The sequence below is a fragment of the Ambystoma mexicanum genome, chromosome 1q (genome assembly GCF_040938575.1).
Source record: "Ambystoma mexicanum isolate Mex_15411 chromosome 1q, UKY_AmexF1_1, whole genome shotgun sequence".
NCBI lineage: Eukaryota > Metazoa > Chordata > Amphibia > Caudata > Ambystomatidae > Ambystoma > Ambystoma mexicanum.
In genome coordinates, this window is record NC_090922.1 from 1,406,703,268 (window position 1) to 1,406,721,570 (window position 18,303).

An 18,303-nucleotide genomic window follows, 5' to 3' on the forward strand; every position below is an offset into this window, starting at 1 on the left:
TCAAACTGAATGCTCTGTATGGATCCATGAATCTTCAGGATGAACTAGAATCAGTCTAAATGCAGATTTAATGTCACAACTGGCCATTTCCACATTTACCTCAACTTGCCTATCATTTCAAGCTCTACTGTATGTATTTTATGAACATTCCTATAATTCACTGATCTTTCTGGCTGTCACAAGTGTATCAAGCCATCTATGTTCTTCAGAACAACCACAAGCGGATTCATGAATACATTCCAGCCCCCACAAAGTCTTTACCTCTTTTTCTAATTGGTTTCTGATCACCTTTTTCATGATTTGAAATTCTCTTCCCCATCTCCTTTCCCTGTTTCTATCCCGAACCGTTTTTCTAACTGCTCACCTCCTACACTTTAACAGTAGAGTGGAAGTATTCCTTACCATGCTGCTAATTTAACCTGAGTAGGCACCCTTTTGCACACAATGTCACTCCAGTCCCATCAAGGTCTCCCTGCGCACTTTGGAGCATCCATGCTTACATTTACAGGATTGCTTGGTACACACTCCTAAAACCCAACCTGTGAATTAATGCGGAATCAAACTCTATATACCAACCCCTCATCCATCGGTAGGAGTACCAGTACAGAAGCAGGAGTAATCAAGCCGAACATGCAATGGAGCGGGCCTCATTGGTAAAACACAAGAGGTGATGGCTGGAAGGTTTAGAATTAATCTTCTGACATTGCTATGGGCAATCCTCCAGATCATTGTTCTTCACCTGCCACGCCATTACAGAAGAAGAAAGACCATATACAAATCAGACCATCACCTCTTGTTTTGCTTTAGATAACTTGGAATGGGTATGGCCAGATGTGGGTACGATGCCTGTTGGGCCTAGAGACACAAGCTATGCCTCTGTGATAACACCCAATGAGACCGAAACATGTCTGCAGATGCCTATCTGCTCATGCAGAAAGTATGTTGCCTAGCCGTTTGGGCTGGAGTATGCATTTTGGGGTTGGACCAATGCATATGGTCTTTTCCCCCCCTTCTGTAATGGCTTGGCAGGCAAAGAACGGTGGTTGAGAACCCCAATCCGGATGTTTGCCCAGAGCAATGCCAGAGGTTAAGATTAATTCTAAACCTTCAAGCCATCATCTTTTGTTTTGTGCTGCCCTCATTGGTGCTACTCATTGTAGCCATAGGTTCATATCCAGGTTACCACAAACCGCTCCGCCCTCCTCACCCACTCTTATTCTAAATTCCTTGTCAAACCCAACCCATGCTTAGGACATCCATATATTTCAACAAAGCTACGCTCCTCTCCAGTTATTTAGCAAAATTCATACCTGCATAAATCAGAAAGGCCCATTTAGTTTTCTATGGTTAGCAGCACTCTAGCCATCCTAGGAAGTTCCCTTTCATCTTCTATTGACCTTTATTTACACCTTACCTACCTGTGAAGTAGTTTAAATATTTTAACAAAATCTCCCGAATCCTTTACCATGTGCTTGCCATCAGACTAGCACCCCCAAGGGTTTTGCGAAGTCCATATATGCCTCTTAACATTTTCTCCCACTACCTCTACTTTAACCACTGGACAGTTCGCGTCAGCGAGATGCAGTAGGCAGAAACCATGAAAACCGAGTGGAGGAACGCAAAGACACATTGCTACTATGTAGTTATGCTTTCCATCCATCCATCGACTCAAACTGTGAGGCCCCTTATCACCAGCCTAGCCTAGCACAGCTTGCTGGACCAAACCACCACCCCTTCCTCCCTGCTGAAGGACTTCTCCCAGATCTACGATGGATCCACCTCGTCATCTCCTCTGCTTTAGAGCCGCCGCAGGCAAGTTGAACATGGCACCCACCTCTGGGACTCTACTGAAAACCCTGTGTTTTCATACAGTTTCTCTGTACCCGTCTCCCTCGCTGCGGACCACACTTTACCAGTAGCTACAAAGAGTAGACTTCAACATACACTACAGAGTCAGTGGCGTGTCCAGGGAGTGGCCTTGGGTGGCACGCGCTATCCCTAAAATCTGATTGGCCACCTCATTATCCTAAACCATGATCATTAAACGCAGGAATGTAAGACCCAAATGAGCAATTAAAGTAGATATGGGCAGCGGAGACAATTAATACAGGAATACTATGTTTGGGGGTGGGGGTGGGGGTGGGGTGTGTGTGTGTATGTGTATATAATACCCAAACTCTCATTACGTATGTGGCACCTCTTTCTGATGCGTCATCACAGACTTTTGTGCGGAAACTGCAATCCTGTAATAAATCCCTCTGTGAAGCTTCACCAGCACAATGCTGCTCTCATTAAGGTGTCAATGAGAGCAAGGGGCTGTGAGACGGTGTTACAAGAACTTCAACAGTTTCTAATTCAAGCCTTCCAGTGTAGCATTTGCTGAGCTCTCCTTTCTCACAATCTTTTTCCTAAACATACACTCGTCTTTCTGTCCTGTGTGTGAGAATTGTATGAATGTCTGTGTAAGCGTCCCTATGTGAATGTATGTGAGGGGGGCGGGGGGTGTAAGGGCTCGATTATGAATGCAGTTTGAATGGTGTGTACATGGGCGAGCAGGCATGTGAATGCAGTGCGAATGTTGAGGGTGCTCATGTGAATGACAAAGAAGCTGTATGGGTGCGAGACTGGTGGGTGAATGTGTGCGTCAGGGCATGATTTACTGGATGGCTTTATTTCCAGCAAAGCAAGGCCAACTTGAGCGTTATCACATGAAGGATGGGAAAAGGGGGTACTACAATGGGGCTGGCTGTGACATGGAATGCTCTAATACCATTAAAGGCAAAGGGGGTAATTCATGGATTATTTGCGCCGAAAAAAAAACAGGATTTGTGTGCCATTCTGCCCGCAAATCCCCATTCGTTAAACAGGGATTTGCGGGCAAATCCCGTTTTTTTTCAGCGCAAATAATCCATGAATTACCCCCAAAGTCTTGATCAGTGTTCTTACATTGAGGCGGGCGCATTTCTGCAGCTCTTAGGCAATGTTTTCTTACTGTGGCATGACCTTTTTTGCGGGCGTAGTGGAAAATACAACATGAGTTCTTATATGGGGCATGGTGGGGGTGGGGTGGAAATCAGTGTAGCCAGCAAGGGCAGGCTTTCTTACTGTGGCATTCTTTTTTTACAGGCTTTTGTGCAAAGCAGTTTGTTCTTATGTGGGGATACTGGCCTGTATTGGCAGAGCCAGCATGAACATCTTTTGTTATGTTATCATTGCAGGGATTAGACATGAAGCAAACATGAGTATATTCTTACGTGGGAATACTGGTATATGTAGGTGCACCCGCATGGTCACATATAGGCACAATCAATAGGAAAATGTTCTTTGCACGTGTAGATTACTAACATACAGTATGATAAGGCATTAAGAAAATGTGTTGGAAAAAACTTTTCTTCAAATCATACCCTCAATAAATATATTTTTTTTTAAAAATCAGTGTAGCTTTTTACCTAATTTGCCACAGAAAGTATACTGTAAAAAAAAAACTTCATTTTAACCCATTATTTAAAAAAAAAAAAAAAGAATTTCGGGGGTGGGTCGACCCCCTCGCTGAATTGGTCCGGTTGACCTCGGTCGCGCGCAAAACATAGCCCATTCCCATTGCGGGTTAGTGTGGGCCAGGGACCTACTACATTAGGGCCAGGCCTTCTTTGTTAGCCAGGAAAGTCGCTCGATGGCTCTTGGAAAGGCAACCAGTACGATTTGGTTCTAAATTGATAATATTCCAGCAAATGATCACAGAATTTAAGATTACAGTTCAGTTTAGACAAAAACCGTGCCTCAATTAGTCTTTGAAACGTCAACGGGGGGCACAGGATTTCAGCAGAGGGACCTCCCACCCCCCGGCACACCCTAGTGACGCCACCGAGCATAGGATGTGTGTATTTTGTGGATATTCTAATTTTGTACATCCCACAAGTTGGAGTGCTACTTTAAGGGTCGGCTTTGAGCCAGCAATTACAATGTTGACTGTGCATTTATCCATTAGAGCCCTAGTAATGGCAAATATTCCACCAGCAAGCCGCGACACGCCTGGGAGAGGTATGTAGACTCCTTGCCTTCACCAAGTGTCCAGTGGTGCAGACAGGCAGTGGCCCTTGGGGCTGTTGTGACCACAGCCGGACACCGTAGGGTGCCGCTGTGGCCAGATGGGTGTGATCACGACATATCACCCACAGGTGCATGCCGGATCGTGTGCCGTCGTCAATAGCTTCCTGCCCGCCAGTTCACCCACTCAACCTTGTATTAGCTCTGTCACTGTGTGCAAGAGTGGTTACATGGTTAATGAGGGCATGGCCTACCTGGGGCCCTCATAACAGAGGCTAGGAATCACCCACTTATCTCCGGGGCCCATCCTTGTCCTTTGATGCGGGAGAGGAGGATGCAGCTGCTTGAGCGTGCAGATAAATGAACAGACTGAAAACCAACACACAATTTCAGGGAAAAGAAAAACCGAACGGGGTGGAAAACCACCAAACGACTATGACAAGACCATGAGAAGACATCTTATTGAGAAGTAGTTCCCTTCTAGCATCCTGCAGTGAGATGTTCCATCCATGTGGAATATCCCTGCTAACAGGCCATTTGCACACACAGCGCTCAGATGTAAGTAAAGCACTGGGGAGTGGATAAACTGAATATTCCCAGCTCCAACCCCCAGCAGAAGACTAACTGGAAATCTGATGAGAGATTTTGAAATCTTTAGCTGCAAAGGCTATGCACATTATGCAGAGTGTCCAGGCACTTGTAGTAGGAGACAATAATACAGACTGTTATTGGGTCTAGGTTTAAAATTAAAACTACCCATAGGGTAGTTTACAGAAAGCCCAAGTTGTTCCTTGTCAGGTATGAACGAATAAACCAGTCCCATCCTTTGGGATTACATTAAATTGCATTCTGGGAAACTAAGTCCTACATGTATACTCTGTCCTCAAATGCACTAAGTCTTGCATTCCTAAGGTCAGGACTTCTAGAACATGATTTGAGAGCACTGGTTCAGCATATTTTTTAGAAGCCTGAATGTGCGATCTTAGAAAAGTAGGTCTAGATACATGTAGTATTCCAAAAATGGCTGCACTTCTTACATGTCTAGAAGCTTGAATTATTTTTATTTTTGTCTTTTGTGATGAATCCTGCTGAGCCCTCACAAACACCCTACCTAAAGTCTCCTCCCAGGTGGCCAGGATGAATTCATCCTGTCGAATCCATATTACTGGAGCAAGCATTTTGTTTAAATGTTGCAGAATCATCTTGACAAAGACATTTTTGTTGGGATTAATGTACTGTGGAAATATCCTTATTTCCTGAGAAGTCTTGGACTCTATCTCAAGTAGAAAGATGAAAACTTGAACATTCTGAACTGTTGGTCAAGTCCAAGTGAGAGACTTTTTGGAGCAAGAAGAGATTTATTGGAAAGTTGTTGTGAGACGGGATTTCCTTATCCTTGTTGAACTGTTCACTGAAATCCTGGTTGGATCTGGGGAAGGTGAGTTCACCAAGGTCATACGGAGAAACAATTACCAGGTTTTGAATGTAACTGATATTTTTGTTATACTTGAACTGCCATACATTTCCTTGTTGCACTGTTGTATGTACAAGTGTGAGGGACAGAATCCGTTTGTTGGAAGGTTTCCTTTAGTTTATTTTGCTAGGCAGTGAAATCCTCATCAGGGTAGGGATGGTGAGCAGTTTGTCAAAACTTTTGAGGTAATAAAATGGCATCTTCACAAAATTGTCTGCCTCACATTTCTGACCCCTCACGGCTTGCTCGATAAAATGAATAGCATTTAATTGGGCAATAGTAACATCTATGATCTAAAATGTTGTGAGGCTCCTGAAACTCATTCGGATACAGTGATGTTTAGTGTGTGTGCCCTAGTTAACCTACGAACAGCAAAGGTTTTGCTGGAAAAGAGCTTGGAAGCACATGTGGATGTCTGGTTAGACATAGGGAGACACAGATTCCCATTACAAATACATTTTTACAATGTCTCCCCCCTCACTCTTGCCATGCTAGTTATCACAGTCAGCACTCAACTAGACCTATGCCTCTTGAGAAGACAATTAGTGCAGACTAGGCCTTTGAAGAAGCAATTGCATGGGACAAGTCTTCCTTGTAATTGTGAATGATCAAGTGATGCACAGTGCAAGGGTTGCATGTTCCCTCAAAGCTTCCAAAATGCCCCAGTTACCAAACTTATCTTTCAAGACAAAACACACTTTTAGTTATTGCCCTAATATATAAATGTTAGACAATAAAACAAACTGCTTGCTTTTATTCTACAATACCATTTTTCACATATCACACAAAGACATGGACAACAAGCAAGTGCCCTGATCTCACAGTTTTTTGTTTTCTGTCTTGAACTCTGAGCAGATTTCTTTGGATCTGCTTTGGGAGAATGGAAGGGAGCACTTTGAAATTGGGATATTGTGACATTTTAGTTAAAAGCACACAGACAATAAAAGCTCAAATTTCAGCTTGGCTCTCAGTTGGGATTGGGGGGGCGAGGGTGGGGGTTATAGAAAACGCTCCAAAAACATTCATTTCCTTTAGTTTGCAGGCACCCCCTTCCGTAGGCCCACCCAGTCACCAAATCCTGGTACATCACTGCTTGTATCAACTACACAGGAACTCATCCATAAAACATGGACAGGTAGGTGGGAGGGGGGGGGGGATTCTGGTACCTGATCCTCCTGCCATGACTGCACAGTCCATCTACCACACAAGCATGGACTATGCGCAAGCAATCACTCTGCAGAGTACCAATCAAGAATCCTGCAGACACCTGTATATATCCTCTTAAACAGGTGCTTTGTAGATAGGGGGAAATGGTTTGTGTTTGTAACCGTGGATACCGGTCAAGCGAAAATGCATGACAAGTGCGACTGGAGACTAAACGTGAACTATTTCTATATCAAGGCCATGTTGCTTGCAGAGATGCGGTTTATAAACCCCACCTAACATAACACAAAGAATATAAAATAAACACTAGCGCAATCGTCACTGACCCTTAACCTTGTCTGGCCCCTTGGGGGATATGTATGAAATACATGTGTGCATGCATACAGAAAACCCTTAAAGAGTGGCGTCAGCTTGCCGCAAGTTCTGTAGGTGAGTACCAACATGAGGTGAAGTGGTACGTGACGTCGGCGCGTTCCCATGCCCCATCTGTCTTCTGGGGTAAACATGTTTTGATTGTCGCAGTACTGTGGGCCCTCGTTGGAGCGACGCATAAACTCAAAAAAAATGAAGAAAACAAATTTGCTTTAACAACATGAAGTGCAAAAACTCGACTCGGCAGGAAAGGTTTTAGCTGAATTTGACCTTTTGTTGAAAAGATAGAAGAAAAAAAATCCTTTCAATGGCCAGAGCCCATCTGGCGCAAGTCCTGGGCATTTTTGCTTTCTTGCCAGAGTAAGGAGGGAGACGTGTGTTGTTTCAGTCTTTTTGAAATGTGAAGGTCAACCTTTTCTACCAGATAAATTCTGTAATTTTCCTGGTACAAAATGTTCTAGACTGTGTGGCATTTTCTTTCCAGTTTTTTCTCTTTTCTGTGGCAAAAACGTTTCATTCCCATCTGAAAAATGTGCCACTTTAATATGTGGTGTGTGTGTATGTGTGTGTCTGTGTGATCTCAAAGTGTTGCCCGTACTTTCTCAGTGGGCAGCTTGGTTTGAAAGCAGGGGTCAAGTCCTAAAAATTAAAGTGGGGGGACTCATCAACAAGCTCAATGGGATATGACGTCACCAGAAATTAGCATATCAAGGTGAAATATGCACATTTCATTAAATTGGCTTTGCAGAACCACCCAATTTACGCAGGACGAATAGCATTTGCCTTTCGTAAAATCAACACACACAAAGCCCAGAGAGGATTTTTTCGTGTAAAAGTGTTTTTAAAAACGTTAAAAAGGTGGCATGTTTTAAACTTCAAGATCCAATACAAATGTTTTCCCTCAAACTTGCAGTACCGAAATGGGACATCTCACCTTTAGTTATTTATTATTTTTCATCCTGTTATATAGTGCACTGGTGAGTGTCATCCTGCAAACCTGATGACTGTGGTTCGATCCCCAAGCTTGTCTTTAATTCATAAATTCGAAGCGGACATTCAATGTGTCTCATTTTAACTAAAGGGGACTGAGTCCACCTTCTGAAAAAAGTGGGTGGACTCCGTCCACCCGCGTGTACCCTCGACTTGAGCCCTGTTTGAAAGTGATATTTACTATTCGTTTCTTAAAGGCAAGAGCGGGCCTAGATAGAAAAATACTCCAAAATGTCTAAAGGAGCAGACAGTTAGCGCCCTGAAGGAAAATAAATGAAGACAGTTCAGTGGCTCATGTGGCCAAAACTTTTCAAGTGGGTAAAATGGGTGAGGATATTTGAGGCATCTGTGGTCTTAAAGGGATGCATCCAAGGATGGCTCAGGGGCAATGCGACACTCGACCACGCCCCTAGAGGGTGCACATGAAGCACGCTATAAAAACCACACTTTTTATATGAAGGCTAAGGCCTGCGCTCTTCTCTAGGGACCATCCACTGCTTTAAGTGTGATAAGAAATCGAGGGGTAGCTCCAATGAATCATGCCATAACTGGGGGCGGACCCTAAAAAGGGTCCAGTGTAGCCTCATATCCCAAGTAGCTGGTGAAGCTTTAAAGAAGAGTGGCCTGTGTCATTAAAAGAGTGACCGAATAGAGCCAATCTCGTTTACATATGTGCAGTGAAAGGGCAAAAAGAAATCTGGTTTAATGTCTGTAAATATTTTGACCAAAATAAATATATATTCAAATATGAAACAAGAAAATGAGTCTGTACACCATGCAATGCCACAATTCTTCTAAAAGACCATTATTCATATATACTAATTAAAAGGCATTCTAATGATAATAACTTAATACAATGTGTGGCAAAAACCAAATAATGTATTCTCTTATAATGTACCTTTCCTGTTTGAAAAGTACCCAATTTCAAATGTATTTAACTGATGTGATTCTAACCATTACTGAAACTGACAATTACTGTCAAAGAGCAGTATTGCCACTCATATTTCTAAAGAAATGTGAAAAGGGACGCCAGTCTAGAGAGCCCTGGCCCACTTAAGGCCTGGAGCCCAGCCTTCCTTCGCACCACATTGCATGTAATCTACTCTTGATGGGACCAGTGCAAACGAGGTGGTAGGCTCTGTCCTGATGCTGCATGACGTGCTTTTCCTTTGCGCTTCTGCTCCATAGAAGAGTGGCATTGTGATGAGGGGTTGGGAGACCTAGGCTTGAGTTCTGAAAACAGGCACTACCCTACTTTACCAAATACCATGGCGGTGATCAACATGGAGGCATATCACCATCAACTTGTTACATGACTGTGGCTCAAGAAACACAGAAAGCATGTAACGACTACACGTAGCTTGTCAATGGCAGCCTGCATAGCACCCATGGCACACAGAATGATTGAAGGAGGGGGGGCAGGCAACTGGAGGCTATTACAAGTTAAGACAACAAATCTAAACTAGGTCAACCAGCAGTTCACGTCCCCGTTCCCGAACCTGGGGCGTGATGGGGGTAGCGATGTAGCAGCAATGTGTACCAATTGAGCAGTGGGCCTAGTACTGGTCACAGAGAGCCACACTGGGGCAGCAGCATCACGCATAGAGAGCCACACGTGAGACAGCGGGAATCTATATTTGGGAAGGCAGAGTGGCACTGCGCAGAACTGGAACAACAAGTAGCATGAAAATGGACTTTACAGTGGTAATGCTGGCATACAAGGTTAAGCAAAGGCCTCAAGATTGTGTTTCACCACAACCAGCGTGCAAGAGGGGAACAATTGAATATAGCTTCAAACAACCTTCGTTCTCACGGAGTGCATTCAGCATGAAATTCTGTTTCCATGCCAAATCTGACATATATGGGCACGTTGGTAATCTGGGCTCTATTGAAGTAGTTCATGTATTCCCACATAGAATAAATGTCACATTCTATGGCTATTTACTTCGTTTCTCTTTAAATAGGAGGGCTAGAAAACCCAACTGCATGGTACTTTGTGGTCTGTAATGTTACATGGGGTATCACAAACAATGGCGGTTCCCATTGCATTTTGTAGCGCTTTAAATAACAGGAGTTGCGATTTGAAGGTTTTTCAACCTTACGACGATGAAACCTTAAACAGCCATGTGGTATTCAACCCTGTTAGCTGCAAGATTAACACATTCCTCCACAACAAGCGCATAACTCAATGAGCTACCCGGCATACTAGCTAATACAGACATAAGATTAAACAGCACATCAGGGGAAAAAGCAACTAAAAGGGTCAGTTAATAGCCCCTGTAACACAATTATTACTGAGAGAAGACCACAGGCTCAATATCGGGATTAAATCCTGAAAATAAAAAAGGTGATCATTAGAATCCTGAAGTTAAAACATTATTTATAACTATAGGTTTGCGTTTAAAAATCAGACCCATACTTCTACGGGCAAAAAACCTGCTGTAAAGGTTCGTGAAAACATAAAAAGCAAAAGCTAAAGGGTGTCAGATAAGCTTGCAATGTAGCCCCTGGTCCAACTAGGGCCGGGCTTGGTGGGTTACATGGCTCAATCCCGAGGGAAAAGGGAAGAAATCAAGATGCAAACACCAGGGTGGGTTACATTAATTATTGTGTATGTGCACTTTATACTGCATTACCGGTTCCCAATGGACCGTGCTATCGATCCCCTCTAAGGGGCATCTAGAACATTCCGGAATGAGCCAGAGAAGAATGGGCAGCCAGGTGAACGAAGAGAAAGGGGTGGGAGGGCATCTTGAGGATCCCTGGGGCCGTGGCCTCGGGTTGTCCCCCCACCACCAGGGAGTCGCGAGACCTTTAAGCAGCATGTGTGAGCCAGGCCGAGCAAAGTCGGGAGGAGCCAGCCAACGGGCCAGACCAGGCAGGCCCAAAAAAAGAAGACCCTTCCTGCACCAAGAGTGTGGTGCAGCCAGGTGAGCCAGTGGTGGGCCATGGGCCAGACCAGGCGGCCCAGAGAAGATCAGAGTCACGGGCCATGTGTGAGACAGCGGTCCGGGCTGCACGAGCAGAGAGGACCCTACCATGCTCCCAGAAAGAGCGGACAAGCGTGGTCCCACACGCGGCCCCCCAGCAATAGAATGTGGTGCCCCACAGATGTAGAGTAAGCCTCTGTGGTCCAGTGTTGGGCAGTCATCTTCACGCGGTCTGCCCCACCACATGTGGCCTAGGATTCTGATCTTCTCCGGTCCGCCCACTCTGGTGTCAGCCAGGGTGAAGGGCTCACCACACCACCACCACACACTCCAAGGCTACACTGTTCATACAGCTTGGGATGGGTCCATCTTCTGAGCCCACCTGGTCTGGCTTCAGGGCAGGCTGAATTGGTCTACCGGCTGGGAATTTGTTCAGGCCGCGCGACACAGACACACAATTCGTCCCAGCTCTCTGCACCCTGTGGGAGCCACAGCCACCAAGTAATCGTCAAGCTGGTGCTCCCAGTCCCACTCCCTCTCTTTGTGCCCCTTCGCCAACCATTATTCCAACTCCCTATCCCCTCCCCTAACGTTCCCCGCTAGACCAGCCCATGGTTTTTGGGTAGAGTAGGCCTGCCATTGTTCTCAAGTCCATTGCTCAGAGAAGGGTTGATGGTTCACTGATATTCAGAAAGCAGAAACAAAAACAAAAAAAAACCCATCATATTCTAGTTACCTTGTAATGTCCTTGCTTGCTGGGGCTTTTTCGATTTAAGTGCTTAGATACCTTTGGGGTGGTTGCCCCCTCCCCATCCCCCCACACTATGACATCACCTGCAGGAATAAAATACAAGAAAACCGTTCGCTGGGAACAGGAGAGTAATACAGTATCTTAGAAAGAAATGGAAAACACCGCATAATAATTCATGAACCCCCCCCCCTGTCTGTGTTTTCAGGCCTTCCTTTTAGCCCCTGAGGGTTAAACCGATAAGCCCACCTAGCCGAGCCCTAACTGGGCCGGGGGTTACTGTATCTCTCAATGAAAACAGAGCTGCCAGGCTACTCCGGCGACTTTTGCGCGGAAATTCAAATGCATCGTTTTAAACTTGAGTCGTATGGATTTTGGCACTAGCCGAGTGTCTCGAAAACAAACGTTATCAAGGGCCAATCACTTTCTTTCTAGAACCTCCTCACCATGATTAAATGGGCGTCTTTGGGACACCGTATTCGCAAACCTGATGAACGAGGACTGATGGGAGAGGTGTGCGAATGAGGGCGCGCGCTCGGTGTAGTTTAAACAGCGCTTCCTAAACGCAAGGTGCGGATTACGGAACCAGACCAGATTACCGATACCAGCAAGGGGTTGGGCGGGGCCGGACACAATAAAATGGTACAATACTAGAAGGAACAACAGAGGCTTTTAAAATATATATTTGCATTACATATATTTACATTTCTGGAACAGTGTGATATAGTGACCGGGATCAGAGAATATTCAGCCACATATGAAATACAGCGTTAAAACCGAGGTCTCCGTGTGCCAAAGTGAACGAGTAGGCTCAGCTACAGCACAGCCCAGCCGGTGTTATTTTACTGCACAATGCCGCCATTTGCTGGACTCTGGCAGAGGATCCTAGGACCGTTGTCCTTCTTTGCTGTCTATATACGTTTTAAAAGAAGGTCCAAAGTTAATCTTTGCACTTTTGGATTGCTTTCCTCGGAGATGCAGCTTTGTATGCTCCTGAATAGGCATGACACAGTGAACAGAGGTGTGTATTGATATTGGCTTGTCGAACAGATGACAAGTGTGAGCTTTTTTTAAACTAGAGATATTCCATGTGGGAAGATCCTAGAGGGAGGTTTCTAATAATTATGCCTCAGTTTTGCCAGTTGGTTTAATCGGCCCTGAGAAAGACCACGTAATACCCAGAGGTTTCTAAGCGCGGACCCGGGGATCGAACCTGTGGTGCTCCGTGTCGTCTTGCTTCCAAGTCAAGCTGTTGCCCCTGAGCTATCCTCCCGAGATTACTGTTGAAACTAGTCACTTGTGTGTGGGAGAGGAGTCCACTTTTACTCTTAAAGATGTGTTATTGGCCTCCAGACAGTGTACCGACCCCCCACCCCTATTAAAGAATCCGCTATTTAGGGGGACACTACTTGGGGGGCACTACTTGGGCTTTTTTACTTGTAGGTGGACAGTGGTCAGGTCATTGCACCCAGGGGTGGACTGGCTCATAGGGAACTCTGGAGATTTCCCGGCGGGCCTCTGCACCCTGGGTCTCTTTAGTGTGGTCACCTATTTTAATTCCAAATGTTCTCATGGGAAAAGTGTTGGCCTTGCTGAAAATGTGTAATATGCGGCCACTTTGAAAATGATTTCCAGGGCATCTTGTTTCCCAGTCCACCCCTGATTGCGCCTCCATACTAGCCACCTCAGGTGTTTGCAGAAGCACTGTAAACCATGTAATGCATGCCAGCAATTCGCACATATTTCTGTGATGCACTTTATATAATGTGATGCTAGCACCGTGCTTTGCACATTGCACATAGATGAGAGGCATTTGCACACTTCCACCATCTGCTGCACTGCATGCATGCATTTTAATGGATTTCCTGTTATATCTGTATGATTAACTACTCCCTCGCTCCTTCCTACTGCGACCATGTATTTACTAGAGGGATGTTTCCCCAATGTATGAGGAATGTGGTATCAATGCTACAATATGTGCATTTCAATGAAGACTTGTGTGATAGATATATATATATATATATATATATACATATATATATTGACTGCATTCCAGACACTGGCACATATGAAAGAGCTGGAATTTGTTATATCAGTGGGGTTGGGAGGGTGGGGGAGCAACTCCTAGCACTTATACCCCCCTCCCTCCCTTCTCTCTCACTGCACGTCCACGTTCTGAATGCTCACAAGGCCTAATAGGGCCGCCTCTCTCTCTCTCTCTCTCTCTCTCTCTCTCTGTTAGATTTACCTTTCATTCCCATGTTCCCTCCCAGGTGCCCTGTGGGCGCTTTGAAACACAATTTACTCGATGCATAAGCACCTTATATAAATAAAATGCAAGATTGCGTTGCTGTTTTGTTGATGCATACAGACCACAAGTACTTGTAGCTCTTGGTGTGGTTGTGTTGTGAGCATAGAGTCATACGTGTCGGAAGGGAAGCCTAGTGTGTCCCTGGTGCTAGGATGCATTAGATATGCAAGATGATTGTAGAGGCGGTGTCCTGATCTGTTTAATGCCTGTTGGAAGGGTTATTCCATTGTGTGATAGTGGCTTTTTGTGCACATCGTGGTTGAGAACGTTAGTGTGCAGAGGTTTCGGTAACTTGGCGCATCCATTCCGTGTAGCCATGGCGACGTCTTGGTAGGGTCCCTCTTGAGCAATATCTACACAGTAGTGGCTCCGTGTAAGGTAGTTGTGAGGAGATGGCCTGAGGCGGCCTGGCATGGACGGTGTGCAGCCACTTCCCCCCCCCCGTATACAGGGAGGAGTGGATGACAGAGCGGGCAACAGTGGATACCGGGTGGAAAGTGGGTGAGAATATTCCCAGAGGAGACTTCAGAGCAGGGGTTCCATAGAGCGCAGAGTCCTGGGGCAGGGGAGGGTTCCTAGGAACAACAAGGTGCCATATCTAGGAGCCTGGCATGAGAATTATAGTAGCCAGTCACCTATATATGCCCCTACTTGATCAGCCAAGACTGCACCCCTGAGCTCTAATAATGTAACCCCTTCCGAAATCTCTCAGGTAAGGTAACGGTCCCCCAGTATAGCTATGATTTACTGCACGCTGGTGCCTGCATATATCCCAACATGCCCCATGCCATTCGGGGGACAGTATTCTATCCTTTTTTTTCATTTGCATTCTGGGATTTGAAGTCGTGGGGGATTACACCGTTAGAGAGCCAGGACAACAGATCCCACAATGTAAATAAAAGGCGGCCTTGGGCTAGTATCTCCCGAATAGAAGGGGCATGTTTAGGCTGCACCCGTCTGTGGCTGCCACAGAAAGCAGGCATGCTGCAGAGACACCTGGCTGTTAACTGCTGTGACAAAGCATTGTAGAAGGCGGGAAGATCCGCCACAGCCTGCTCCCACCCACAGCGGCAGGACATAACAGTAGCTCGTCTCATAAAGGAACCAGCTGTGGCTGGTCCAGACCCAAACAGTATCCAAAAAAGGCATACTACAGGCTACCGCAGCACAAACAGCACCATACACAACATTACATTTTAAAAAGGGAAGCTCTCGACAAGCAGTGGGGTCTTGTCATATACAAGCTTCGGAGTCACCCTCATTCTTTACAGGAGTCTGTTTTCTTTGGCCCTCCAGATGATTTGGACTACAACTCCCAAAGTTGTCAATGGTGAGGGATCATGGAAGTCGTGGTGCAACACATCTGGACAGATGCACGCTGCAGACCCCTGGTTTATGATGTTGTCACTCATAACCTCTAGTAAGAATACATATATGGCCCATTCAAGTGGAGACTAGTGCTTCTAGTCATCATTTTCCCCCAATTACAATTTCAAAACTACAAGTCCCAAAATGCAAAGAAGAAACAACCCAGGACTGCACTGGAATGCAAGGAAGCGGGACGCTGTTGACACGTGACCAGTTGTACCGCGCGTTCCCAATGGAACAGTTCGGGGGCCACTACCTGTTTCTTGTACTGCTGGAAGGTTCTTTCCATCTGCTCCAGGGCGTAATCCCGCTGTACGCGGGCCCGCTCGAGCTTGTGGAGCGTGCGTCGGCGGCACTTCCACCTCAGCACCAGCAGCGTCGTCACCAGGCAGATGAGCGCCGCCGCCAGGAAGTGGCCCGCCACCAGCTCGCTCATTTTCTTCAGCACCATGATGCTGCCTTCGCCCGGTCGCTTTCCGAGTAGCCACTCTGTCCAGGCTCGAGCAGCTTTTAGCTGAGCACCGACGAGGCCAGCCCACCAATCCAGGAGCCAACAGCAGGGCCCGCCTTACATTCTGGGCAGCAGTTCAGAAGCGCTGGGTTTAGGTGCCCTGCCTGAAAGGCAGCTGTGTCCATCTGAGAGGCCTGCCAGGTACAAACGCATTGTGGGGAGAGGGACCAAACAAGTCCTCAGGAAGAGGGCGTGAGAAATGCACTCTGCATGGCGATGTGACTAGCCAGGCAAACAAATACCAATTAACCTAAAACGCATAAACTGTTATAAAGTAAGCCTGAAGTTTGTTTGGATGGGATGAGGTCGAAACGAGATTCTAAAGGGTCATAACTGGCCTGCAGCACGGTATAAAAGGCCAGTCAATACTTCAAAGTTGCTATGGTTTCCCTGTGCACGGGAGAAGGCCTCACTTCTTTCTTATACTTGGAACTCTGGGACGTGTAGTTTTTCTAAATTTAAAATCGGGAGGCGAAACAAGTGGCAGAATTCAATGGAAAAAAGGGACTGAATGGCAAGGGGAAACGTGACAGCTGAGGATATTTAGGTTTCATATTTTTCAAGCAAATGCATATTACACACATTAGTCATTTTCACATGCGCTGTATCATGGAAATATATATAGTTACCTGCATTCAAAGTTGTACCTGATTGGGCATGTTGTGACTGCAGACTATTCTGGACGGGACTTCCTTATCAGAAACGTAAACTAAACATGCATGCCAACATTATCCATTCAATAATCGGGTAGTATAGCTCAGTGGCAACGCGCTCGTCTTAAAAGCAAAACGACCAGCCCAGGTTCGAATAACGGGTCAGCACTTAGAAACCTCTTTGGTATTGAGTGTTAGCACTGTGGAAATGAAGGACGCGACACCGGAATAGAGCAGGACCTTCAATTTAATCCTCCCTCTTGCTAGTACATTCAGGAACTGACCTTCCATACAGGCAACCCCCAAATCCTCCCTTTCCTCCAGCTTCCTGCCTGGATTTCCCTTGAGCCTTAAAGGCACAGAGTCGCGTAACATCACCCCCGGACAAATGTTCTGAGGTCGTCTCAGCATTCTTCCACTAGACGCATAGGCTTTCGTATAGTGCGCTGCGGGCGGGCCCAACCTTCCCTCGGGCCTGCGCCTTCTGGGCCCGGGGCCCGGCTGACGGCATGCTCCGCGCTTCTTCTGGAGGCGTCCACAAGTCATCACAGGCTTCCCTCGCCTCTGGCTCCCGGACCATTCGGGGTGGGGCAGTTTCCTCATTCTTAATTAGGTGTTTGAAGTGTGAGTTATTTCTTGCGTCTCATTCTGTGCTGTCACCATGGAACCTTTCACGGCTACTACCTAGAAGGGATGTGGTGAATATCTTGGATCTGTCTTCCTGATTGGTATCTGTTTCACTAGACTTCGTCTCTGGTTCTTTGTGTACCGCTCGCCTTTTGATCTCTGTGTCTAGCTTTGCGCTTTCCTTTCACAGCGTGTCTCTCGCTATGGTTTCTGCGTCGTGCTCCTCTTGATCATCAACACTTCTCACAAGTCTGGTGTGGACCTTGTACCGCATCATTACTTCAGCCGGTGCTTTGTTAGTCGCTTCGTTGGTTGTATTACAAGAATCCCTGACCATATTACAAAGGACCTGATGTGGGTTGGTGGCCTAGATGTATGCTTGTTGTATCGTCTTTTTGATTGACGCCATAAAGCGTTCAGCCATTCCATTCGCCTGGGGCCATCTTGGCATGATCTTTTGATGAATAAAGCCCATATGTTTCGCGAATGTGGAGAAATCATGGCCATTGAATGGGGGGCCGTTGTCCCACTTGATCGTTCGCGGTATGCCCCGTTCGCTTAGTACCTCATCAAACATGGCTGTCACTTGGGGAAATGCTTTTGTTGCGACTTTATTTACAATGAGAAACCTTGAGTATTCATCAATGAACACAATTAAGTAGTCTCCTGACTCCAGGGGTCGGTAGAAGTCGACTGCAACTCGCTCCAATGGTCGGTCGGGTATGTGTGTCGGCTGTAGGGGTGTGGGTGCCTCTGCCTTTGCGGTGCACTGGCATGGTAGACAGCTCTTCTACCAATTGTCCACTAAGGAGTCCATGAATGTAAACCAGACGTTGCACTGGAGCTGCTTCTTGGTGTTATCGGCTCCCCTGTGACCCTCCTGTGCTGTCTTGATGATTACTGCTCTGAGTGTGGCTGTAATGACGAGCTTACACCCTCTCTCAGAAGTATGGACTGGTCTTTGACCACTAGTTCGTTGTGCACTTTCGCCAGTCTTTCTATTTCTTCTTGGCTCACCCCTGGGTGACTTTTTATGGCGCGTCGGTAGTCTCTCCACTTGTTGTTGCTGGTGAGCACGATGGCTAAGGCCATGGATGGGTCCATGGCT

At 46.2% G+C, this 18,303-nt stretch overlaps 1 protein-coding gene across 3 annotated transcripts in view; it reads right to left on the reverse strand.

Moving 5' to 3' along the window:
- The window catches only part of LOC138548314 (vitamin D3 hydroxylase-associated protein-like), a 340,529-nt gene that overhangs the window by 242,227 nt on the left and 79,999 nt on the right, over nt 1–18,303 (reverse strand). The window contains exon 1 of one of the 3 annotated variants that reach the window (XM_069642269.1): nt 15,661–15,920. The exons of the other annotated variants lie outside the window; for them this stretch is intronic. Coding sequence (XP_069498370.1) covers nt 15,661–15,855 — 195 coding nt within the window. The 5' untranslated portion in view covers nt 15,856–15,920. Of the gene's footprint in view, nt 1–15,660; nt 15,921–18,303 lie in introns of those variants that run through there. 3 annotated transcript variants of the gene reach the window in all.